Raw genomic sequence first — 25579 nt, 5'->3', positions numbered from 1 at the left:
CACAAAGTAGGTGTAAACTCTACTTTGGAGCAGAAGCCCAGTTCAACCAATCAGAGCACTCGGAGAATTAAAACGTGTATAATTACTGTGTGGTTTCTATGAGGAAGTTTTGTGAATTTCTGATTCTGAGTAATTTAGCTATGTGGTATGTAAATTCTGCATGTGTCTGAATGGGTGTAGCCTGAAAACTGCATTTCAGAAAACAAGTATTGTCGTGTTTGTTGTGTGTCCTGTGGTAGGTACTCTACCTACAGGGCATGTATTATGCCAGATGTGTTTCAAGATGCACCAAGTTTAAGTGGTACATTCAGGCCCTAAAGTTGTAAAATAGGTTTGCTACATCATGCTTGATAACTAATTAGCAATTAATTTATATATTGAATGGATGCACAAAACTAGTAAAAGATATATTATCTGGATGTTGTACTTTGACAAGAATGAAGCCACAGCACACCTCTGTATAACACACTTGGGCCCTCCCCACAATGTCCATATGCATCAGACCTAGGCAACTTTTTTGCATGAATACATGTTCATTATAAAAGAATACATGTTCATTATAAAAGTCAATTACTATGAACAAATGAAATAATGAAAGTCACAACATTTTTTAATGAGACAGTAATAACCAATGAAAGCAGTGGCATGTAAAACTTTACACAGTATTCATTACTCAGTGTGATTGCTGTAAATGCAACAGGATGAATAAACACAATCTTTTACAAAGAAGCAGGCATGATAAAAAGATACAGAATCTGCTTTAGTAAGCAAAGTCATATATTAAAGAAGGTATGTACATTTGCAACCAGCAGTAGCAGGTGGTTGTGGATGCTGGGAGCTTTATGTATGTTTTGGCTATGAATGCCAGAGGGAACACTGTTCACAATGTAAAGACTATGGGAATGTGCCATATCCTTTATGAGTTCACTTTGCTAGCAGTATACTATAGTAATTGATTCCTTTCAAGAATCTTTGACATGTGGTTCTACTGCTGCTGCTGATTTGCTAAAATATGTGTAGCGAATGGTGTAGGAGCCACAGGTTAGCTATTATTTCAGTAACTAAATACATTTTATTCAGTATATAAATCCATATTTCACATTAACTATTGTGATATTGTAAAGGGCCAGATATGAAAAAAGATGAAAGCCTGGTCAGCAGAGGAAGGTTTGGATCCCTAATTCCCACTTAAGAAACAGAACTATGTAAATCAGTGTTATCTAACCTGTGATCCTCTAGCTGTTGTTGCACTACAACTCCTAGCTTTCCCCTGCCTGGCTCTGGCTGTGTATGGAATGCTGGATGTTGAAGATTAACAGCATCTTGATGTGCAATCAAACAGTTGCTACACTGTGTATACTATGTAGTTTGTTCTTTTAGTAAAGTTCTGGCCAAGCAAGTGCACCATTTACCCTGCCCTAAAACCATTACTCACTGTAGAGGGTGGGAAGCCAAGGATGCCCTTTCCCTATTTTGGGAAAAAAATATGACGTTTGTATGTGAATGCTGTTGCCAAGCAGTAAAGTCTCACAAGTGATACTAACATGTAGTCTGCTTATTATTCTCCCTTTATTAGGAGAATCTGAAACAGTTGTTTGCAGCAACGATTTTGCCAAAAAAAGAAGGCTTTTCAGTAAAGTCTTTCATATATAGGTTATTTACACACAACGAGAATGTCTCTTTAATGCAGCTATTTGCTTGCACTGTTGGCTGTAAAATCAAGCCAGTGAAGTAAATGACAGCAGTTAGCAGATTATACAATGGGAAAAGAACATTCTCTCCCAGCTTGCCAGGCTGTAACGTTCACCCCACTGCAATGCTTAATACATTTGCTCCAAAAATAAAGTCATCAGCATTATAGTGTTAGAAAAGGGCTGCTTTGTGCTAGTCCAACAGAAGAAATACATGTGGGTGGCTAACATATATGCAGTATTTCACATTAAACCAACAAAATCAGATCTATTTCACAATGTGCAGACTTCCTAAAGGCTTATACAAGTCTGCAGGGATAAATAATTTGCATAGGGATATAAACTCATCTAGTGATTCTTTGATCTCGCTTCAGTGCTCAAATAATGTTGCTGCTTTAAAAAAAAACCCTAACACATAAAATATGACTCTCTGCTCTCAGTAATAACCACCTACATTTCTTTGCGTACAGAAATCTTAATAAAACTGAGTGCTTTGCCCATGGCTTCAAACAATGGGTCACAGAAGGTGTGGATACCAATGGAATAGACTCGGCTGATACATTGAATCTCAATCAAGTAGCTTCGCATGAATGGCACCACTGCCCATATGTGCAGGAAGGAGAGGATGGCAAAGTAGATGCCCCAGATAAGTGCAAGTGGAATGCCAAAGATTGTAGTCAGCAGCCGATAGAACCAGTACTTTGTGACAGTGAATGTAGTGAAGCTTGCTTTCCAGATGCCATCGAAGCTATGTGTCCCGTCTGGTTCGGCAATCACATCTTCAAAATCGATCTGCAACAAAAACACAACAGACATGAGTTTCCCTCAGCTTAATACAGATAGAATGCAACTATACAGAAGTACAAGGAGTGGCTTTAGATTCAAGATTAATAAAGTGGTTGAATAATCTGGTCACCTTAGGCTGAAAGTATGTCAGTGCTTTTATTTATCTATTCAAAGCCAATTCCATCAAGGGGGTTATGATTAAAGATAAGGTTGGGTCATATATGTATACACATATACTACCAGGATTGGATGACATTGGGTTAAGAGATCCCTCCTGGCCTCCACCCAGCAAAGATGAGTGATGTGCACTGATACTTGTGCACTTGAGTAAAAGTCACATTTTTTTCAACACAACCGGAGTGCTGCTGTTTTTTCATTTTTTATCTGTGCACTGATACTTTGGGACCAAAGCACATACCTGTGTGTTTTACCACCTACTGCTCTATACATGGAGAAGGGAGCAAGGGTTCAAAAGCAAGTTATAAGGAACTCATGCCTTTTCTTCCCCTCTCACCACAAGAGCTAAGAAACAGGCTAAAGTGAATGACCTATCCACTTACACCCATTAAAGAAGATCTCTGAATCAGCTAATATGCATTATTTATTCTGCAATTGGATGTAATTTTGATATCATGTTTTTCTCAAAATTTGTGAAGGAATAGTCTGCAAAGTCATAGTTACTATAACATAACTATCTTGTTATATTCCTAGTTCTTTTATTATCTTCTTTGTTTTCTGAACCACAATCATTACTATGATGCGTTGAGGTATTTTGCTGCAAAATTAAATTAAATATTAAATCTTTGTGAACCGCCTTATCAAAATGATGATGCCTAACATGATAGTGATCATAGCCATCATGCTCCAGTAGTTATCTTTATAAGGTATATGGTTAGATGCTATCCTAAAATCTTAGCAAGGAATTTTTTACACATTTTAAAGGAACAGTAACACCAAAAAATGAAAGTGTATAAAACTAACTAAAATATAATGTGCTGCTGCCCGGCACTTGTAAAAGTTGTGTGTTTACTTCAGAAAGTCTACTATAATTTATATAAATAAGCTGCTGTGTCGCCATGGGGGCAGCCATTCAAAGGAGAAAAGGCACAGGCACATAGCAGATAACAGATAAAACACTATTGTACTCTACAGAACTTATCTGTTATCTGCTATGTAACCTGTGCCTTTTCTCCTTTTTTCCAGCTTGAATGGCTGCCCCCATGGCTACAAAGCAGCTTATTATATAAATTATAGTAGTGTTACTGTAGCAAACACACCAGTTTTACCAGTGCAGGGCAACAGTGCATTATATTTTTATTACTTTAAAGCTCTTTTATTTTTTGGTGTTACTGTTCCTTTAAAGCATTGGTGGTGTAATGGTGATGTAAAAGCCAATTAGATTTACTCTGGATAAAGATAACTTCCCTAAATGGGCCCCAGCCCTGTAGATGCATCCATCCTAATAAGACAAACTTACAAAGAATCAAGTGGCATATTTTTTTCATAATAATCTGCTATGTTACTGAGCTAAAGAGGGCAAGCTGCAGCACAGAGCAGGTTTGGGAGGGATGATGGAATTTCTCTTGAAGCTATAAAACATTATTTGCACAAGAAGACTTATTCAGAGTTTGGTTTTAGTGCCGGAGACAAAGCTATAGCTTTGTTCCAGGAAAAAAAATAACATTTTCATCATGATGGATGAGTAAATACAATATCCGCTAATAATGTTAACACATCCCAGCCATTCATTTTATGATCATAACATTTCAAATGTTCTTTTCTGATAGCTGTTTCAAAGGTTACGGATTTGTGTTTTCAAATTATACAGCAGGAAATCATTAAATCATATTTCTGCTATAATCTACCAAAGTTTGCCTCATCTCATATTAAATAAGTAAACCTATATAGCAAATAGAATTGCTAATAAGCTTCTTCTGCACTAGGGAGCTACATTCTATTGGAAATGATTTTCTTCCTACTAATTTTAAAGAGATATCTTGGATAGACTGTTTTAGCATTTACATATATATTCTCTACCCATCAAATCTTTAGTTTGATAACATTTTTCAGGATGAATTACAGAAATGAGCATCCTTCAACTGGTTAAGGAAAAATTGGTCTCAGGGCATCACCCCAATCAGCACAGGTGCTAACGCCAACATAATCATCATATGAAGATCCATTTTGCCCATTAGCTATGGGAGGAATTTTAGTGAAATTATTGAAATTTGATATAGAAAGTGAATAGTATAAAACAAGCTGCTACACTGGGAGAGGTAGCTGTCATTTCTTGGGAATTACATCAAAGGAATTCTTACATGAATTATTTCTCTGAATTGCTAGTGATGTTTTATTAGTAAGAAAGTTTTACATTTTCCAATTTATTAAAAATCGTAATATCATTCAGGCAGACAGGGCCCTCAGAACTGTCGGCTGCATTTTAATGATGGATTTTCAGCAACACTACAATATAATCATCACAAAATACCATTTGCTTACTCGTGTACAGACTCTAAATCTATCAGTTTAATACAGTTAAACGAACATTATAGAATGCATTTGGACTGTAGGGCAGTAATAACCATATATTCAAAGAGACATAAAAAAAATGAACAATTTTTCAATCTGAGGTAAAAACATCTATTTTTCTAATAAATCTTTTGAAATTTTGACTTAAAATCCTCTGAGTCTCAGTTAGAATAAAGCCTAAATATTTCAAAAGCTGCAAGTGCAAGTGAATTGTTTTTATTGCTCTGTTTCTGTCTGTTGAAATATGTGTGACTGTTTGCAAATGCACGTCCTTGAGATACACTCGGAACTCTCTGAACCCCACCATCCTCCTTTGTGAAAAAAAAGAAAAATTATAACGAGCCCCTTGACTTTCATTGAGGAAATGGTTGTATTTATGTTGGAGACACATCTTTCTGAAGACTCATTCTGTTTAAAATGTCCTGGTATAATGTTAAATAAAACTATTGGCATATTAGCAAGCTGTTTGGATGTGGGCCTGATGATACATGTATGGGACCTGTTATCAAAAATGCTTGGGATGTGGGGTTTTCCAGATAAGGGGTATTTCTGTAATTTGGATCTAAAAATTTGGATCTGCTAAAAATATAAGTAATCTTTATTGAAGGCAAAACAATCATATCTTAATTGGGATCATGTACAATGGGCTGTTTTATTGTTATTATTATTATTACAGAAAAAGGGGAAACCATTTTTAAAAATTTGAATTATATGATTAAAATTGAGTCTATGGCCATCCCTTAGTTCAGAGCTTTTTGGACAATGAGTTTCCGGATAACAGATCCCATACCAGTACAACAAACCTTGATACTAAAACTGTTATTATGTAGTTTAAACTGTGACAATGAATGCTAAATATATATTATTAAAATGGATACAACTGTAACTTTGAGCAGTATAAGCTATTCATACAAAAGCTTTGCACTCAGAATTATCAAATATAATACCCCATGTGTTAAGGAGCAGGGGCCCCATGTTTTAACTGTAAGAGACCTAGTGGTGTCATTGTTTTGTTGAGGGCCACCACTGGCTTTTAATAAAAAAGCCATTCATTTGTGAAGCAAGTGACCCCCAACGTACTGTGTTTATTTATGTATAAATGAATGCTTTGTAGTTTTGTAAACTCATTAATTCATGTGTACAAACTGCCAGTGCATGTGTAGCAATTTCTTGAAGATATGCCATGGTGGTTTTAATAGAACAAAGCCTGTCTAAAGAAGTAGGCTAGAAATGTTGTACATTATGTTTTGTGCTTCTGTACCAGCCCAAGGCAACCACTGCCAATTAGCAGGGAAGATCTATGTCTCCAAAGATGCCCCAGTAGCTCCCCATCTTCTTTTCTGCTGATTCCCTGCACATGCTCTGTGCTACTGTCACTTACCTGAACTTAGGGGACGACTCACAATATACTGTATATAGAATGTAAATGTCACTATATAAGACTAATTAGAAATTAATACAGGTATGGGACCTATTATCCAGAATGCTCTGGACCTAGGGTTTTCTGGATAAGGGATATTTCTCCATGACTTAAGTCTGCTAAAAATCATTTAAATATTGAATAAACCCAATAGGCTTGTTTTGCCTCCAATAAGGATTCATTATATCTTAGTTGGGATCAAATACAAGTTACTGTTTTATTATTACAGGGAAAAAGGAAATCATTTTTAAAAATTAGAATTATTTGCTTAGAATGGAGTCTATGGGAGATGGCCTTTCCGTAATTTGGAACTTTCTGGATAACGGGTTTCCAGATAAGGGGTCCCATACCTGTACTGATAATTCCTACATTGAAGATCAGAAACCAGCCCTGTAACATCAGCTTATATAACTGACCAACCTAATTTTCTGCTTGATAATTTGCAATGACCCCTAAGTTCAGCGTCTCAACAGCTTCCCAGAGCCCACTGAGCATGTACACTGTCCCGGACAGTTCTAACAGAATCCAAAGACCTAGATAATTACTACTATAGAGATGCTGAAACTTTAGACTGGTGCAGTCAGTTTAGTATATAAAATATGGCATTTCTAGCCATATTCATTTTTAAGGTTTAGTTCTCCTTTAAAGGAAATTTATAACCCTGAACTGTTTCATGTAAATAAAGCCTTTTTACGAAATACTAATATTTTTCTAGTAGTATGTGCCATTTGACAATCCCGTAAAGAAACAATAACACTGTATGTACTAAAGGCCACCCTCTGGCTCCTATAAGGGCCTGTGCTTACATCTTAACCTAGGGCACACATAGATTACATCCGCAAAATCAATATACCGTATATGCCGATCCGAATATAAGCCAAGGTACCTAATTTTACCTAAGAAAACTGGAAAAACTTATTGACTCAAGTATAAGCCTAGGGTAGGAAAGGTATGTCCTCCCCATACTGCTCCCAGTACTGCTCCCCATACTGCTCCCCGTACCCCTCCCCATACTGCTCCCAGTACCGCTCCCCATACTGCTCCCAGTACCGCTCCCCATACTGCTCCCAGTACCGCTCCCCATACTTCTCCCAGTACCGCTCCCCATACTTCTCCCAGTACCGCTCCCCATACTGCTCCCAGTACCGCTCCCCATACTGCTCCCAGTACCGCTCCCCATACTGCTCCCCGTACCCCTCCCCATACTGCTCCCAGTACCGCTCACAGTACCGCTCCCCATACTTCTCCCAGTACCGCTCCCCATACTTCTCCCAATACCGCTCCCCATACTGCTCCCAGTACCGCTCCCCATACTTCTCCCAGTACCGCTCCCCATACTTCTCCCAGTACCGCTCCCCTTACTTCTCCCAGTACCGCTCCCCATACTGCTCCCAGTACCGCTAGTACCGCTCCCCGCGGGGGGGCCGGGTGAATGCACGGCATTGGCATACCAGGGAGTCCTAGCAAAGCACTACTGACCCCATGTTTCCTGCACTATCCAAACTCACAGAACTAGATCTGAATCCAACTGCTACAATGTAAGCGTTCATACACACACACCATTTCAGCAGCTGGCACCCACTAGAACTGATGACCGAGTTGCAGCTAGTCATTGGCGCGCTCTATCACAAAAAGGTGACTCCTTTTGGCACTAACGCGCACGCACATTCGGCGCGCTCTGACACTGCTCTGACATTTGCGCACGGGGAGGCGGGGGTGCGCGCGAATGTCAGAGCAGTGTCAGAGCGCGCCGAATGTGCGCGCGCGCATTAGTGCCGTTCGTGCGCCCCCCCTGCATTGACCCGGCCCCCCCGCTGCGTCCTCCGTCACACCTGCCAGCAGAGACAGAAGACGCAATGGGGAGCGGTACTGGGAGCAGTACGGGGAGCGGTACTGGGAGCACTTATACTCGAGTATAAGCCGAGGCTTAGTTTTTCAGCACATTTTTCGTGCTGAAAAACTCGGCTTATACTCGAGTATATACGGTAGTCATATTTTTTGCTCTCATTTTTACAGTTTCAGCTGCATCATTTCCTGTCAGGTGACCTCTGAAGGAACACAAGGACAATCATAAAATGGTAGGGCAAAAGATGTAAAAGGGCACATATTTGGAAAAATTCTTCATTCAGAAAATAGTTATAGATAGTGTTCCAGCAATTAGTCATATATTTGATTATGTGTTTATTTTATTCCAAGAGGCCACAGCCAGCTTTTAAATATTGGTTGTATCAGTACAGAGGGCAGGCTGCCTGATAGGGAGGACATTACAGCTATCAAGTATCATGGTTGCTCTATCAGGGAAACAGTGGTAGGAGCAGGGGCGGGCCGAGCCGACCGGGCGCCCTAGGCAACCCGGTCGGCCATCTCGCCCATGCACCTGCATCGCACCCCCCCCTATTGGCGCCCATGCGCAGTTCGGCGTGGGGGGGGTGAGATGCGAACCAATAGTTCATTACCCCCGCCGCGTAATGACAAGCGGCGGAGGCAATGAAACCAGAGCACAGCACAGACTAGGGGTAGGCAGGAGAGGCTCCTTTCTGGCGCCCCCCAATCGTTGCGCCCTAGGCAGCTGCCTCTTCTGCCTACCCCTAGTTCCGGCCCTGGGTAGGAGATTAACTCTTCAGAGACTTTAAGCAAGCCAAATACACCAAATTTCTGGTATGCATCCACCTGACGAAGGGGCTCGCTTGACGAAATAAACACGAGTGGCTTGTCCCCCACTTGCATCACTTTCTGTGCTGGTACCTATTCTTATCACCGATTTATTTTAATAAATAAAAAGATTAATAATAATTATTATTCAAATGAATTATTTTTTAATAATTATTACTAATATTTAAAGCCATGTCTAAAAAGCAATTTCCAGTGCCTGCTTCTGCTCTGTAATATATGCCATATACCATATACACCAAGATAAGAACTTAAAAAGACTAATAATCCTGCTATATAATTGGAACAGATCTGTCCAGAGGCAACGTTGTACTTGAAATAATTTTTAATTGTTGGTAGCTTTTGCTTTGGGATGAGATAAGGGATTATGGGAATAAGATGTATGACTGTGCAGTGCTAGAAATAAGGCTGGAAGCACTTAAAGTTACAATAGGAAAGCCTGGAAAAGCCCAGAGGCAGTAATATCATTTTATCAATATATCCATCAAATGAATAAATTAGGTAAAAATGTTAGTCTGCTATTATATAATGTATTTGATTAGGGAATGATTCATCTATCCCCATAACTAAACAAACAGACTAGTTCTTAATCGGCATATCACCTTACTTTGTTGGAAGAATAATAAAAAGAATTTCTTTCATCTCTCCAGCAAAAGAATAAAAAGTCATGTAATGCAGATCAAAAATTTGATTCCACAAAATCCTCCTCCACTGTAATACCATATTAAAATATACTTCTGCTTGATAAGCCCTTTGTTAAATAATACCGCTGCTTACATAGCAAAATAGATACTAATAACATACACATGCAAAAAGAGTTTTAAAAAATGCATGCGTAAAAGCAGTAATGTAACAACTATGAATTCTATACCATTTTATTTAGGTGTTGGAAATGTTTAGTCAGTCTATAGGTATTACTCTACACACCCCCACCTACACAAAAAATACCATCAAAACAAAACACATCTAATTCCTCTTTTTTACAAGAAACCTTAAAGTGATACTGACAGCCACTTAAAAAAATTTTTTACACCTGCTGTTGTGTTTTAATTTGTATCAGCTTTGAATTCCTTATAAACTTAATCTGCAAAGTTTTTTCGCTTCATAATTATGGTAGCACGAATTACAGACCCACGGAGCAGCCATGTTTGTTCCCCTCTTCCAGGTTTATGACGTAGTCCTTTTGACAGATTGAGAAGCTACAGTCGGGTTGCCACACAGTCGGGTTGAGGATCTTCAGTAGGATTTATGTAGAGAAACAGGAATTTTAGAAAAAAACTGTCAACATGACCTATAGGTAGGTTTGGAAGTAGGTTCATATTTCTATAAGAAATTTTTTGGTGTCAGTATCACTTTAAGTTTGATATGGTTGTATGCTTTCAACAACAGTTTGTAAAACAAATAATCTAGTCTTATATGGAAATTACTTTAAGGATAGTATCCCTTTTGTGGAAACTGCCACGTATATGAAACTTATAGAGGGATGGACCACAGTTATATTGTTTTGAAGCCTGTCTTATCACATGTTGTAGCCTTGGTCGGTGTGCTATAGAGACTGCTTCCACAAGACTTTTATTTTGTGTGTCTAATAAATGTCTCAGCCTTTCAGGGAGAACCTTGTCTCAGAGTCTTTTTTTATGACAAGGCATGTTGGGTTTGAAGAGATACCAACACCCAAGGCCCACTCCAAAGGCCTCCCTACCTACTCCCAAATTGCACCACTGGGGCATCTCACTATTGCACCTATCTCAGCATCTCACACTTGTTCAGTTTCTTTTCTTTGCAACTGCCAACACTATGATGCCTCCAAACCTATGGTGTGTTTTTGAGCCAAGGACACAGGCAGGTGCAGTTGTGAGTTGGAGAGGCCTTTGGAGTGCTCCTGGAGTTGTCATATATTTTTTGCAGAGGAAGGTTTAATAAAGGAAAGCAATAATTTGGTGGGTGACATCTCACCACTTGTCACCCTCTGTGGACACATTCTTTATTTCCTGGTTTCACACATAAGCACGTATGTCTCCCTTTCACTTTAAATGGTTGGGAAATGGAGCAGCATTTATCAGCCCAAAAGGCTCTACTTGAGTGTTAACATTCCAGTTCCCATTCAAATGAATGGGAAAAAGCAGTGCAAATTTGTTCTTGCGCCATCAGCCTTAAGCTAAGAGTTTTTTTTGTTTTTTTTTTTTTAAATCTTATTTTTTTACTTTTTGCTCCAGAAAAGCAAGATTGACTGGCAGGTTTCCCCACCACTCCAGGGTTAGCCACATATAGCAACTGTTCTTCAAACACAGAAAAATCTCTTCCTAACCTTTGGTAATATTTTTCACTCAAGATATAACAAATAATTCATTCTGTGTGTACATCTAAATTATCTATTTTGGATGAGTTTAACAATGTTCTACAAAGAAGATAAATATTTTTGAAGAGTTGCGTTTATTATGATATTTTGTCACTTAAGGTATTTACTTTTATAATTATTAAGACTTCTCTCTAGCCCTTCCCTTGCTACAGAAATATTTGTCAGTGATCTCTAAGTGCGAAATTCATTCCTTATCTGCCTTCATGAAGAATGCAATACTTTCACCTTAAGCTGTTATGGAATGTTCATCTCCTCCATCCAAAATTCCCTTATCACTTTGCAAGAACAGAAAACAAAACATATACTAAGCCTTAAATGCTCCTTAGACAGTTACAAACCTCTAGTTAACATATGAGTAATTGTACAGCAATTAAAATTTCTTAACATTTTACTGGGTAAAGGGTGGGCTGAAAGTAGAAAAAATGGTTCCCATATCAACCTCTTCTGAGATAAACAACATTACTGCTATGCCTGAAATAGTTAAAGGGAAAATATATCCTATTTAGTAGTACGCTTTTATATTTCATTTATCAAATGTCAAAAGCAGTAGAAATGTCTATTGTCAGACAGGCAACTTATTACTTCTCCACAATCCATAACACTTTAATGGTTATATTGCTATAGCATAGCATCCACTATACATACAGATTTACTTTTGCCCCTAAACCATGCATTATGGAACAAACAGTACCAATAGTACCAAATCACAGCCCCCCCCCCCAAAAAAAAGGATACCAGAAAGTATGCTCTGGATCAGGAGTGGATGAGGGGTTATCTGGGGTGGAATAATATAGGTATGTTAATGGTGTTAAATACTGATAATTAATTTTATACACAGTAGATTTAATAGTTTGCTTTTTTGTGTTTACTGTCATGGCTTTGAAGGGGGTGTACACATAAAAATTGTTGAACCACAAGGACTTGTTTTGGGTTCCTGTTTAGCCTTTGGCAGTCATCTCTTCTTTCAGAGCAGTGGAGCAAATCAGCAGTCACCCTAAATGTCACCCTTAATGGCCTTCAGGCTTATGTTTCTAAATTATTTCAATAATCGGCATAATTTGGAAATTCATGGAATGCCCTGATTGTAACACATTTGTCTGATTCCCAGAGGCCTCATCTTGATTATTTCATTCCTATGGTATGATGCCAGCAAAAAGTACTTCTAAAAATGTTCAGGCTGTGCAGTAAAGCCCTTAAATATTTTCTTTAAAAATAAAATAATTTTATTTTCCCTACAGCATGTAGGCACGTTTTCATTATCACATATTGCATTAATTCTATTGTATTTTATCATAAGCTTTTGCATTCAAATGAGAAAGGAAAATATCCAGTGCATTTGTCTTTAATTTTTTAATTTGTAATTGAAGTCTTGCAAAGACTGTAAGAAGTAGGCAGGTATGAGCAAAACAAAAGGCAGAAAAACCAGAATAGCTACAGTGGCTTGGAAAAGTATTCAGCCCCCTTGAACTTTTCCACATTTTTTCACATTACAGCCACAAACATGAATAAATTTTATTGGAATTCCACGTGAAAGACCAATACAAAGTGGTGTACACGTGAGAAGTGGAACGAAAATCCTACATGATTCCAAACATTTTTTACAAATAAATAACTGCAAAGTGGGGTGTGCGTAATTATTCAGCCCCCTGAGTCAATATTTTGTAGAACCACCTTTTGCTGCAATTACAGCTGCCAGGCTTTTAGGGTATGTCTCTACTAGCTTTGCACATCTAGAGACTGAAATCCTTGCCCATTCTTCTTTGCAAAACAGCTCCAGCTCAGTCAGATTAGATGGACAGCGTTTGGGAACAGCAGTTTTCAGATCTTGCCACAGATTCTCGATTGGATTTAGATCTGGACTTTGACTGGGCCATTCTAACACATGGATATGTTTTGTTTTAAACTATTCCATTGTTGCCCTGGCTTTATGTTTAGGGTCGTTGTCCTGCTGGAAGGTGAACCTCCGCCCCAGTCTCAAGTCTTTTGCAGACTCCAAGAGGTTTTCTTCCAAGATTGCCCTGTATTTGGCTCCATCCATCTTCCCATCAACTCTGACCAGATTCCCTGTCCCTGCTGAAGAGAAGCACCCCCAGGACATGATGCTGCCACCACCATATTTGACAGTGGGGATGATGTGTTCAGAGTGATGTGCAGTGTTAGTTTTCCGCCACACATAGCGTTTTGCATTTTGGCCAAAAACTTCCATTTTGGTCTCATCTGACCAGAGCACCTTTTTCCACATGTTTGCTGTGTCCCCCACATGGCTTGTGGCAAACTGCAAACGGGACTTCTTATGGTTTTCTGTTAACAATGGCTTTCTTCTTGCCACTCTTCCATAAAGGCCAACTTTGTGCAGTGCACGACTAATAGTTGTCCTATGGACAGATTCCCCCACCTGAGCTGTAGATCTCTGCAGCTCCCCCAGAGTCACCATGGGCCTCTTGGCTGCATTTCTGATCAGCGCTCTCCTTGTTCGGCCTGAGAGTTTAGGTGGATGGCCTTGTCTTGGTAGGTTTACAGTTGTGCCATACTCCTTCCATTTCTGAATGATTGCTTGAACAGTGCTCCGTGGGATGTTCAAGGCTTTGGAAATCTTTTTGTAGCCTAAGCCTGCTTTAAATTTCTCAATAACTTTATCCCTGACCTGTCTGGTGTGTTCTTTGGACTTCATGGTGTTGTTGCTCCCAATATTCTCTTAGACAACCTCTGAGGCCGTCACAGAGCAGCTGTATTTGTACTAACATTAGATTACACACAGGTGCACTCTATTAAGTCATTAGCACTCATCAGGCAATGTCTATGGGCAACTGACTGCACTCAGACCAAAGGGGGCTGAATAATTACGCACACCCCACTTTGCAGTTATTTATTTGTAAAAAATGTTTGGAATCATGTATGATTTTCCTTCCACTTCTCACGTGTACACCACTTTGTATTGGTCTTTCACGTGGAATTCCAATAAAAATTGATTCATGTTTGTGGCTGTAATGTGACAAAATGTGGAAAAGTTCAAGGGGGCCGAATACTTTTGCAAGCCACTGTATATACTTAATCAACAAATTTTAGTTATTTCAAGTACACATTAAAAGATGTATATTATATTGTATTTATTTGTACTTTTAGGTCATATACTGATATATCATTTTGGGGAGACTGAGCCTAATTAAGCCTTTAGCATTCTCTAATCATGGGCTTTAATGATGTTTCTTAAGCCAACAATCACTTGTCAGACTTACTAATAGTGCAAGATGCTATTTACTAGCAATGCCTAATATACATGGCCACTTCACAAACAGAAATGAAAGTAACAATGGAGTCAGTTTACCTGATGGCTGACCTTATTTATAGAAATTGTTTTAAGGGACAATATATATTTACATGTCTAAATCATTGTAAACACCAGTGCATTCTTTTACATTGTATGTGATGCCTTGAATATAGTTTTGTTAGCAAAACCCCTTGCAATTCATATTTTCCAATTTGGTTTGATTAAAATTCTTGTCTTGCCTGCTCTCCACAAACAAATGACAGTATTAGAAAACACACTAAAATGCTTTGGCTTTTGGAGCAGCAGTAATTTTTCAGGGCCAAACACAACGGCCTATGGCAGTGTTTCTTAACTTCTTATAAAATCTGATTGCTTGATAAAATCTGGGAATCAGCTCCATAGAAAAGACTGGTTTAGAATTCATTATGTTGTCTCATTTTAAATTGCTTATTGCAGGTTTTTCTGATATATAGGGGATTATGGAGACCCGCCCTAAACAACACAGGGTCTATTTTGGTTGCTCTGACTCATATGTTATGAATTCCTGGCTTATAGAATGCCCAGAGCGAGCACCAGCACATTAAAAGGGGACATCTATGTGAAGAAAGAAACAGTTTAGAGGTAAATACAATTCTACCCTTTACACCAGGTCCCTGCAACAGCAATTCCCTGCAAATGAGAGATTGAATTCACAGCAGCACCAATGACCTGATGTCTCTAAGGCTAATGAAATGTTACTAAAGCCCATGACTGCTGCTCCTCAGAGCCACTGATTACAATATCATCCATAATTATGCACGCAGGACAACAGAAATGCTGGTGTGCATTTTTCAGCCAACATCTGCCCTGTGTGTACAGGCAGATGCCATTGTAGCTAAGGGCAGTAGGCGCCAGAAGTCGTAAGGTGATTTTTTGCAAGTGGTTTTCTGCAGTGGCAGAAAAAATGGCATGTGTGACATTAACCTTAAAGTACATCATTTGCTTCTTTCCTGTAGGTAAGCTTTTATGCTGCAACAGTCATTCTCTGCCATGTCAAAGGCATGATGTGGAATTTCACATTACAGCTGTAGAGTGGGAAGTTGACATAACTGCTTTCATGGCCCATTGTTCTAGGCAGAGGCATAATTACTTACATAGCAGTTATTTCCACTCAGTGACACACTTGTGTGACACTGGGAAAGAATGTAACAAAAATTTTATTTTCCAGTTGCAATTTGCCCGTGAAACCAAAGAAACATTTTACCATGTCAAGTTTTTAAAGTAATACATTGCCACCTGTGTACTGAGTGAAGTTACTGTTTTAAACAGATGATTGTCAAACAGTAATCCATTGTGCATATACTGAATAAGGCAACTAAATCCTTTCACCAAGAAAGAGGAGAGAGCAAAGCAGTGTGTGGGAAGGGATTCTAATAATAAAGATAACATAACTAGAGTAATTTCCCTGCAAGAATTGCATGGCCTTATGAAAAAGTGAGTGTCAGACAGCTACAAACGTATAGTGAAGGACACCCACATAATGTAAAAATGCTTGGCCCGGATATTTGATTTCATGATCTAACCTGCAACAAAGTAAGCAAAGCTAATGCCTAACTGACTTTAATATTACTGTCTAATTTCATAATAACTCAGAATGTAGTATACCCTGATGTAAACTTAATGCAATTTTTTTGTACTAAGATTAGGCTTGTGTGATGCAGTCTAACAAGGGAACATAAGCCTACTGATGCATTTTGGGACAGGATTCAGCTGTCATGGGGTCTGTGGTTCAGACACACCTTGACAGCGGTCCTGTGTGCATAGCAGAATTGTAGCAGATAAAATTATGGTAATGGAACATGAACATTTTAGGGAGGGAACAGTGGTGATCAATAGAGCGTTTTGGTGCCATGGTCCATCTCTCACCTCTCCTCATGCACAAGACAGGGCAATTTAATCAATAAAATTAGAAGCTAAGACAGGAGGATGGGGCATTTGGTCACTGCTGTTTTCCACTGAAGGGCAGTGTAAATTCTGTAGGGAGGGTTATGCTTACCACTGGGTTATTGCCGGATTTCCTCTGAGACAACAAAACAGCATTTTTGTAAAAATCCAGAGATAACATTTTCCAAGGTGACAAGTTCACATCATTGCATGAAAAATAAACCTGGAAGGTGTTTCCCTCCTAGCAGCATGGAATGTGATGCTTACAGAGCAGGTTCAATGCCAAGTTTATTGTATCTTTCATAGCTGATTTATGTGCATTTAGTTTCCATATACTTGTGACCAGATTCAGCACACTGACAGAGTGGGAGCGTCTTCATACTTTCCATGCAGCTGCAAATTGTGCTTGGAAGTCACACCATATTCTGCGTATGTTGTGTCAGTGCAATGTTTTCCACTCAACTGTCTCGGCAGGTGGTTTGCATTATTCATTTTACTAACTTCTTTGGATATCCCAAAGCAAATTCCTTGATCTCACAGGATAAAGTTTGCTGGCCTTTTCCATTGGGTATGCACCATGAGCTTCTAGCCACTGGAAAGTTTAGCAAAGCTGTTGAATGTGGTTTAAACTCATGCTCACATTTGTAATGAAGGCTCAAAGTTTGCCAAGGTGCAGAAACCCATATCCTGACAGTCAGGAAAGTTTAAATGATTTGACACTTTATGTGTGAAATCATGAAATATTTTGAGTCAAATCAATTTGTATAATTTCTACACTAAAACAACTGTTTAGTTTAAAGCTACCACTGACTCTTTTGGAGTTGGTAAATCATCCCCTAAGTCTTTTTTATGAGCTTACATAGATACTGCACAAAATAATTTAAATAATTAGAATGCTGATATGTATATGGATAATTATCTCTTTATCATTACAGTGAGGCCTGTTATAAATCATTAGAAATGCATGAGTTAAATGCACTCATTCTTCCTTTCTGGTTGTTACACTCTCTCTACTGAAAAAAGTAGAATGTGTCCCTTTTTGTCTGTATTCAACTTTGATCTCAGTCACGGACACATAAAGAAAAATGAGATCAATTAACACATGTTGCAGCTTTGTGGTACACAATAAACTGCAATGCAAATGCAGTATAAAATGCAGCAAATAGTTACATAGTTACATAGGGTTGAAAAAAGACCAGAGTCCATCAAGTTCAACCCATCCAAGTAAACCCAGCACACACAACCCACACCTACCAATCTATACACTCCCATACATAAACTATATATACAACCACTAATACTAACTGTAGATATTAGTATATGGCGAGGGCATAAATAATGGGCCCTGTAATTTTAGGGTGCGCCAAAAACCCCACTTTCTAAATTTTTGACTTGGCCCAGTTAGTCCATATTTTTAGTAGATTGTGGTGCTGTTAAATTCAGTCATATCCTGTTGCAATTACATCATGTTAGTATGACACTGAGCTGTTTATTTTAGGTCCTGAACCATATTTCCCTATATTTAATTACATCAAGCCGTTTGCAGATCTGCCACAAATACCACCCACCCAGGGTGCAAACATCCAAGAAACATAGAGTTTGTGCCATTTTTTGCACTTTGCACCATGCCTAGCACTAATAATTTGTTATAATTGTTAGTATATTTGTATTGACATGTAAGCATCAATGTATAAAGGTACATGAATAATTTACATGCACTAGGCCATTTATTTGCTGCAATTCTCACTAGCACCTTAGATCATGTCTGCTGCTGAACTATGAAGTTTTGGAAACCCCACCCATCTTTGGGCTGTAAAAGACATGCAGCTGTGGTATATTCTCCAGTTACCCCTAATATAAAAAATAGGTTAACTGAAGCATACACCAGGGCTCCTTATACAGCAGAGTGAACCTCAAAGAGCTAGCTTTACACTAGCAATGGTTTTAAATGAAATATGATACAGTTGTCAACCATGGTGGAACAGAACGACAGATCAATCACAAAATTGCACTCTACCCCAATCCCATCGTACGTATCTGTTGCCAACCATGCAAGTACAACTGTATTGTAGTAGCCCACACTGTATGTGTGCAAGTCATACTGTACAATTTACCAAAATGTTTGTGGGACAGCACAAGACTCACAACTGTGGGTACCAGATATTGAGTAGGAATGGTGGTGTTGGGATACTGCTATGTATGTATCTTTATAGAAGACATTAAAATTCTTCCCCATGGTCACAATTCTATATGGCCTATATACCTGGCAGTGATATGTTGGCATTATGAGAAGAGAGCTAGTTACATGAGGACATAGGTCTGTGAGTTCTTGGTCCCAGAGAATATTAAACAACTTGGAGGGCAAATATAATGAATCATACTAGGGATGGCGGTTTATTGGATTTCTGGAGTACAGTATGTGCAGCCCAGATTTAAGGGAACATTTTTCCTTAGCACCTGGTCATTTAAGGGAGGGGCCTCAAAATCCTCTATTATATCCAATAAGACTATGACAGAAAAAGGGTGGATTCACTTAAAGCCTTCCCAACTCACTTTCCAAAAACCACAAACATCTCTCTGACAACTTTCCAAACATTTTGTTCCCAAGCTCAGAGGGGAAAACAAATGAGCCAAGTGTAAAAATGTCACAACTTACATGGCCTGCTGCCTGTCATACAGGGGGACCTTTCCCTTTAACCCTTCAGCCCTAACTGCATGATGTGCCTGTGCTTTATCAGCACTGTGTATGTTATACCGACAGAGTGTGCTAAATCTCCTTGTGCTCCTATGATTTGGAATGGGATGATATGAATTGTGAATACTGGGATGCTATACTCTCACTATACACTGGTTTTGGGACTTGATCATTTCAGGTTCACTCTACGGGGGTCACAGTTACCCCCCTCCAGATAATAACAACGTTGAAGGAAGCTATATATTAACATTGCTATATCTGCTATAAAAACATAGTTACAAGAATATCCAAAAGACCAAATATAAGTTTACTTCAAATCTCACCCTAAATGACCTTTACATTTATTTTATTGAGTAAAGTATATAGTAGAGCAAATACGCCCCACTAGCATGACCAGCCCCAAAGTTTGGAAACCACTGGCCTAAAGTGCAGAACAAGTCTATAGTCCCCGAGATAAGGGACGTCTCCCTGGCACAAGTCAATGTAACAATATAACTTTCTCACATTAACCTAGTGTCAGTACATGGCACATAACTCCAGTCTTACCTTCACCACATCGTCATTCAGGTGCTTGGGGTCCCTGTTGACCAGATCGATCTCCTTAGTGTGCACGTCCCGGGCAGCTGTATCCATCAGGGTCTCACCTGCCATGGTCTTGTTATTGGGCTTGTAGATGTTGCCGTGCTCTCTGATAACCGGCGTGGTGTAGAGCACACCCTGGGGGAGCGGGACGGCCGAGAGCGAAGAAGAGAAAAGACAAGCGTTAGCGCAGTGCCACCATAGATGGGAATAGGGGGTGAGAGCTGTGGCACAGAGCTGCGCTTACTCCTCTCACACGGTGCTACTAAGGCTTGGCTTATAACTGGCTCCATGCACCACACCACACCCCTCTGTACCGCAGCACGGACTCTCTCCAGCAGGGGTCATCGGATCGGGAATATTCCTCATTCCTAGGGGATTCCGATCCCCCTCGGACCCCTCCCAGGCAGGCAACCCCCCTGCCACACCCCGAAAGTTTCCTTTCGCACCACACCCGAGGGCGCCCTCCATTCCTGCAGCCCTCACTGCCCTTTGTACAAAGCGGCTGCAATTCGACTGGACTACCAAAGGGCTCAGCGCTGTTGCGAACCAGTAAATGTAGCTCTGTAATCCTCCAGCTGTAATCAAACCATAACCCCCAAATCCCCTCACAGCCAGACCAGTAAATACAAAAACAAGGGTTTTAAGTACATTTAAATGTAATGTACTGTTGCACTGCACTGAAGAAAATATGTTTGTTTCAAAAGCTCTAGTGTATATGGTTATGGTACAGGTATGGGACCCGTTATCCAGAATGCTTGGGACCTGGGGTTTTCCAGATAAGGGGTCTTTCTGTAATTCGGATCTCCTACCTTAAGTCTGTTAAAAAAAAAATGATTTAAACATTAAATAAACCCAATAGGATTGTTTTGGCTCCAATATAGATTAATTATATCTTAGTTTGGAAACAAGTACAAGGTTCTGTTTTATTATTACAGAGAAAAAGGAAATCATTCTCAAAAATGTGAACTCTTTGTTTAAAATGGAGTTTATGGGAGATGGCCTTTCCGTAATTCTGAACTTTCTGGATAATGGGTTTCCGTATAAGAGGTCCGATACCTGTACTATGTATTATTCCATTGCAAATGATATTCAGATCCCATAAGGTTAATGGCACACTGCCTTCCTGCACTCTGTAGCACTATGGGAAGATGCTAAATCCTTAAAATGCTCTTCCCATTCACTTTAAATAGGGCTTGAGCATAGTGGGAAACAAAATGCTCAGAATCACAATGTTTGCCATTATTCACATATTGGACATTACATCCCCCCAGTGAAATAGATTGCTAAGTTTTTTTCCCTAGGCTGGTGCTCCTTTTAGGAAAGAACCTGTGGAAAAAATTGAGTGCCACACTGTCATCTCCTTCCTTGGCACTTGGCATTCTGCACATACGCAGTAGAGTAAAATCTCGGGTATGCACTATTGCGCTTGCATGAACAGGAATTAACACTGGGGATGCCTGGGGCCGCAGTAGAAAGTGGAGTAAAATGTTGATGCATCGCTCCAGTTTTTTCCGCAGGTTCCTAGCAGGAGCACTTAGTGATCTATTTTATATTAGCGACCTAACATTTTGGGTTGAATATTTCCTGACCCACACATCACTAGTCCACTGTAGACCTCACTCCTAATTTTAGTCAATAACAGGCATGCAGTCAGGACCCTTTCCTTTAAGTACCATTAAGAATGGTGACAAGCAGACAAGGCATTCTATACCCCTGCTTCTTTCTGATGGATGGTAGCCATGGACTAGTGATGTGAGTTTGGGCAGGCCAATCACTTTTTTTGCTTGTGGCAGGTGAATGGAGGGCCAAACTATTCCCACGCCCCCCTCCCCCCATGACATCATTATCTCTTTTGCCCACCTGCTGTTGCTCTTATATATGCTCTCCCCCCTCCCTGCTGACTTCAGTTATATCAGAGAGGGGCAGGCACGTGTATATAAAAAATTACAGCTGGCCGGATTGGGGCAGGTTCAGGTTTGAAGAGGGCAGGGTTAAGTCAGATGTGGTGGACACTTTTTCTGTAACGTCTGATGTGCTATTACAATTAGGGCTGTAGGGCCCATATCTAAATAACATAATATGATGAATAAAATGGTTTGGTATAGGCATGAGCAGATGAAATACTGTCAAACTGGAGAGACCATCTTCAACCAACAGGATTGCAAACTGGCCAGTTCAGATCCCCCCCCCACCTGACATATTTAGATGTTTAGGTAGTGTGGTCAAAATCGTCCAAACTCCCTGACCAGATCTGGTTATGTATAGCCAGCTTTACACACCTTTGGGATGAAACCATTTTGTCTACAAAACAGGATTAGCGATGCCAAGAAATATTTTACAAAAGTTGGACATCCTCAGGTTATACTTCTCTGTCACATCATTTATCTGGTTGCCAACTGGGAACCTCCCGTTTTCCTCTGCCACAAGCCAAGCACTGAACAATACAATTTTTGTCTTTTATATACAGTGTGTCCTACTTCTCCCTTGTTTTCTTCCAAAACACATTTTTCCTATAATTTATTCAGGTTAATAAAATTGATTCAGAAGAAGCAAAAGAAGTGCATAAAATGATAAGAAACAAAGTCATAATTATGTACAGTCAGCAGATGTGATAATTCTGCAGTGGGCAATGTAGGCCCTCCACAGACATATACTGACGGTGCTTGATCTTTGCACTTTGCAATTATTTTTTTTTTTAATTTTAAATTCTGTCTTTTACTATTTAGGCCTTTGTCTATTGATCTTTCATAGTGACGTTAAAAAACACTGATTGGACCTAGTAACCTAGATTATAGTTTAAATGGCAGATCATAAAAAGCACATTAAATGGAACTTTAGTTTAAAAATCAATTCATATAGTTAATTTTAAAGGTTCAGTAGCGATTTAATTCACTGAGGGATGCCTAACATTTTGACTCCTGCTCTTTTCAGAAATCCATTAAGCCATCTCCATGTCTACATAGCATTGCTAAAACCATCTCCTGACATGCCCCTAATAACCAGATCCTTAATTCCTGTTTAGGCTCTTAACACTGCCATGCAATATCCTCCTTCAAAATAGATGCCTTTATGCTTCCTTCATCCCCCAGTAACCTCTTTCTACATCTTTTGTGCTTTCTTGTCTATTGCTAGAATCAGACTCTTCTCTTCCATTCAGTGGCATCCTGAAGGCCCATTTTTCTTAAAGAGATACTGCAACCAGAAATGAAACCCTTTTTGCAACAACATTGTCTTTTTGTTGTCTTTGGCTTTTTTTCATTACACATCCAATCCTCATGTTCCTATATGAGGGGGCTGCCACATTTGTGCAGCAGGAGTCCATTAGCATTAGAAGCTATAACTGACAGGTTGAGAAGGTACAGTCAGGTTAAAAAAACAGGTTTAGGAACTTCAAGTAACAATTACTTACAAAAGCAGCCCTATCAGTGAAAAACGATCAACGTGACCTATAGGTAACTTTTTCTCGTTGCGATTATTGTACATCACATCTGTCCCTCCATCCATAGTGTTATTAGACTGTACATGTGAATAAAGTGTTACTTTAGCTGTGGTCCATGATTCTGGCTGCCTTCTTTCCATATGTGTACAGTGGAAATCCAGCTAAAACCACTAACCAGAGGCATTTTGACACACCACTATACATACCTCACCTACATCCTAAAATGGTACTGTATACACATAGTATGTATTCATATGTAAACTGATATGTTTCAATAAAGTGCGAGTCTGTGATTATTTTACTGTGTAACTGTTTGTGAACAGCAGTAGTTCTTTAGCACAGGGTATGTAATCTCCAAGCACTGTAGTATGGCAAGGTCCTAAAAAAAAGGCTTTGGCATATGTTTTCCAGCTGCTGCTGAACTACATCTCCTAGCATGAGCCCACTGTCTGTAGCTGTCAGTAATAACTGGGAAGCCGCAGGTTGTGAATCTTTGTGTAAAGCCTTGTTTTAAGCAGGTTATCAGTGCATTCAAGTACCAAGCACAACTCTATATACAGAGCCAAGTAACATTCCATCTCTTACTCCCCCAACACATTTATTATCCATCAAGTTATTTTTTAGGAGGTAACTTTTTCCTTGGCATGCAGACTGGTAGGGAGGGTAGGGAGGGAGTCCAAAATGGGCTGTACCATTTTTTCAGGGGGTTCTGAGCCTGAAATCTGTAGCTATCACCAGTTGCTATGTAAGTAAGTGGAAGTTACATGTAATGCAATATGCGACCACAAAATATAGGTATACACCTAAAGTGCAGTCACTGCATACTGTCCCAGGATTAACTACAGTGCATAAGCTAAGCAACTCCCAGTTATAAGCAATGGCCAGTCCTACCTCTTCATCTATGTATTTGCCACCAGACATGCTGTTCTTCAGTTGCTGGCTGCTCTGTTTGAGATTTCAGGGAGTTATGATTTAAAAGATTCCAGGGAGGAAGATAGTGCATTGTGTAAAGGCACAGCTAGGAAGGAGGGGAAGGAGGTGGCTGTGAGCAGGATTGTTGCTGGCCAGGCTCCAATGTTTGTTCTGCATGGTTTGGGCTTGGATGACAGCCCTGTTGAACTGAGACACATCCCCAGGGCTCATGGAACACCAGCCTTAAATTGGGTGCTGGAAGCCACAGACTTCTGAGTCCACCCTGTGCAATGCAAGAGGTACAAGGCATTGAAATCCAGGCATACACTGCTGCACACTGTTAACTTTCCTAAAACCCCAACAGCTTTCAGTGTGTGCTTTCCATTCTGCCTTTCACACCTAGTTCTGACAAAGTTATGAAACAATAGGAGGAAGCCAATTATTAATAATATTTCCAAGCAACACACATGATTTATATACACTGGCAGCAATATTTTAGAAGTCTTTAAAAAATATTGTTGTCTAAACCATAAATATTCTCTCTTTTTATACCTCCTTTATTTACAGCATTGATGTGGAAATATATATTTTAAAATATCACCCTAAATAAACATCGCCTTCTACACAATGCTAGATTCAACCTTGGTGTTGTAATAGGGGAAGCAGAGGATGAAAGCAATTCTAGAATTTATAGTTTCATATCACACATTGTAAGGAAAGTAATAGAATCACAAAATATGAAACACCTAAAAGCCAGTAATTTGCAGGATCCAAGGCAGCATGGATTTGCCACTGGAAGATCATGTGAGACTAAGCTGGACTATGACAGAGTGTATACATAAGAACACAAAATGCTTAAGCCTTTTTCGTGATGAGATTTTTTTTAAATGAAGCTACACTTTTACCCGACGTTGTTGGCAAGACATCCAGTTTCTGCCTGCCTTCTGTGACTTAAGTACCTGGACCCAATATATTAAGTGGCGAGTTTACTCCACTGTTATAACTGGTATAATTTTTCATTCATTGAGTTGGACTGGGTAACCAAAATGGTAGACTAGGGTGAATTTTCAGCAAGTGTTTTGATACTGTCCACCACAATATGTTGATTCAGGAATTTCAGTGTTTAGGGTTTACAGGTTGTGACAGGAGCCAGAACATTATTGTTAACGGGGTAAATCAAAGGATAGGAAAGTGTTGTTACATTAATTTAATATTATTATAAATTATATTAAATATGACATATAAAGTAAGGTGTGTTTCTTTGCAGATGACATGCAATAGCAAAGCAAAACATGCAAAGCAAAT

The 25579-nt window shown here is 39.4% G+C and overlaps 1 protein-coding gene across 1 annotated transcript; it reads right to left on the bottom strand.

Moving 5' to 3' along the window:
• Positions 1 to 592: 592 nt before the first annotated feature.
• On the bottom strand, positions 593 to 24316 carry cav1 (caveolin 1). Its single transcript, NM_001015750.1, is given in 3 exon segments — positions 593 to 2483; positions 19888 to 20058; positions 24254 to 24316. Coding segments are annotated over 3 exon segments (543 nt in total). The 5' UTR covers positions 24284 to 24316; the 3' UTR covers positions 593 to 2141.
• Positions 24317 to 25579: the final 1263 nt, after the last annotated feature.

This window comes from Xenopus tropicalis, chromosome 3 (genome assembly GCF_000004195.4).
Source record: "Xenopus tropicalis strain Nigerian chromosome 3, UCB_Xtro_10.0, whole genome shotgun sequence".
Lineage (NCBI taxonomy): Eukaryota > Metazoa > Chordata > Amphibia > Anura > Pipidae > Xenopus > Xenopus tropicalis.
This window is presented reverse-complemented; position numbering and strand designations above follow the sequence as displayed.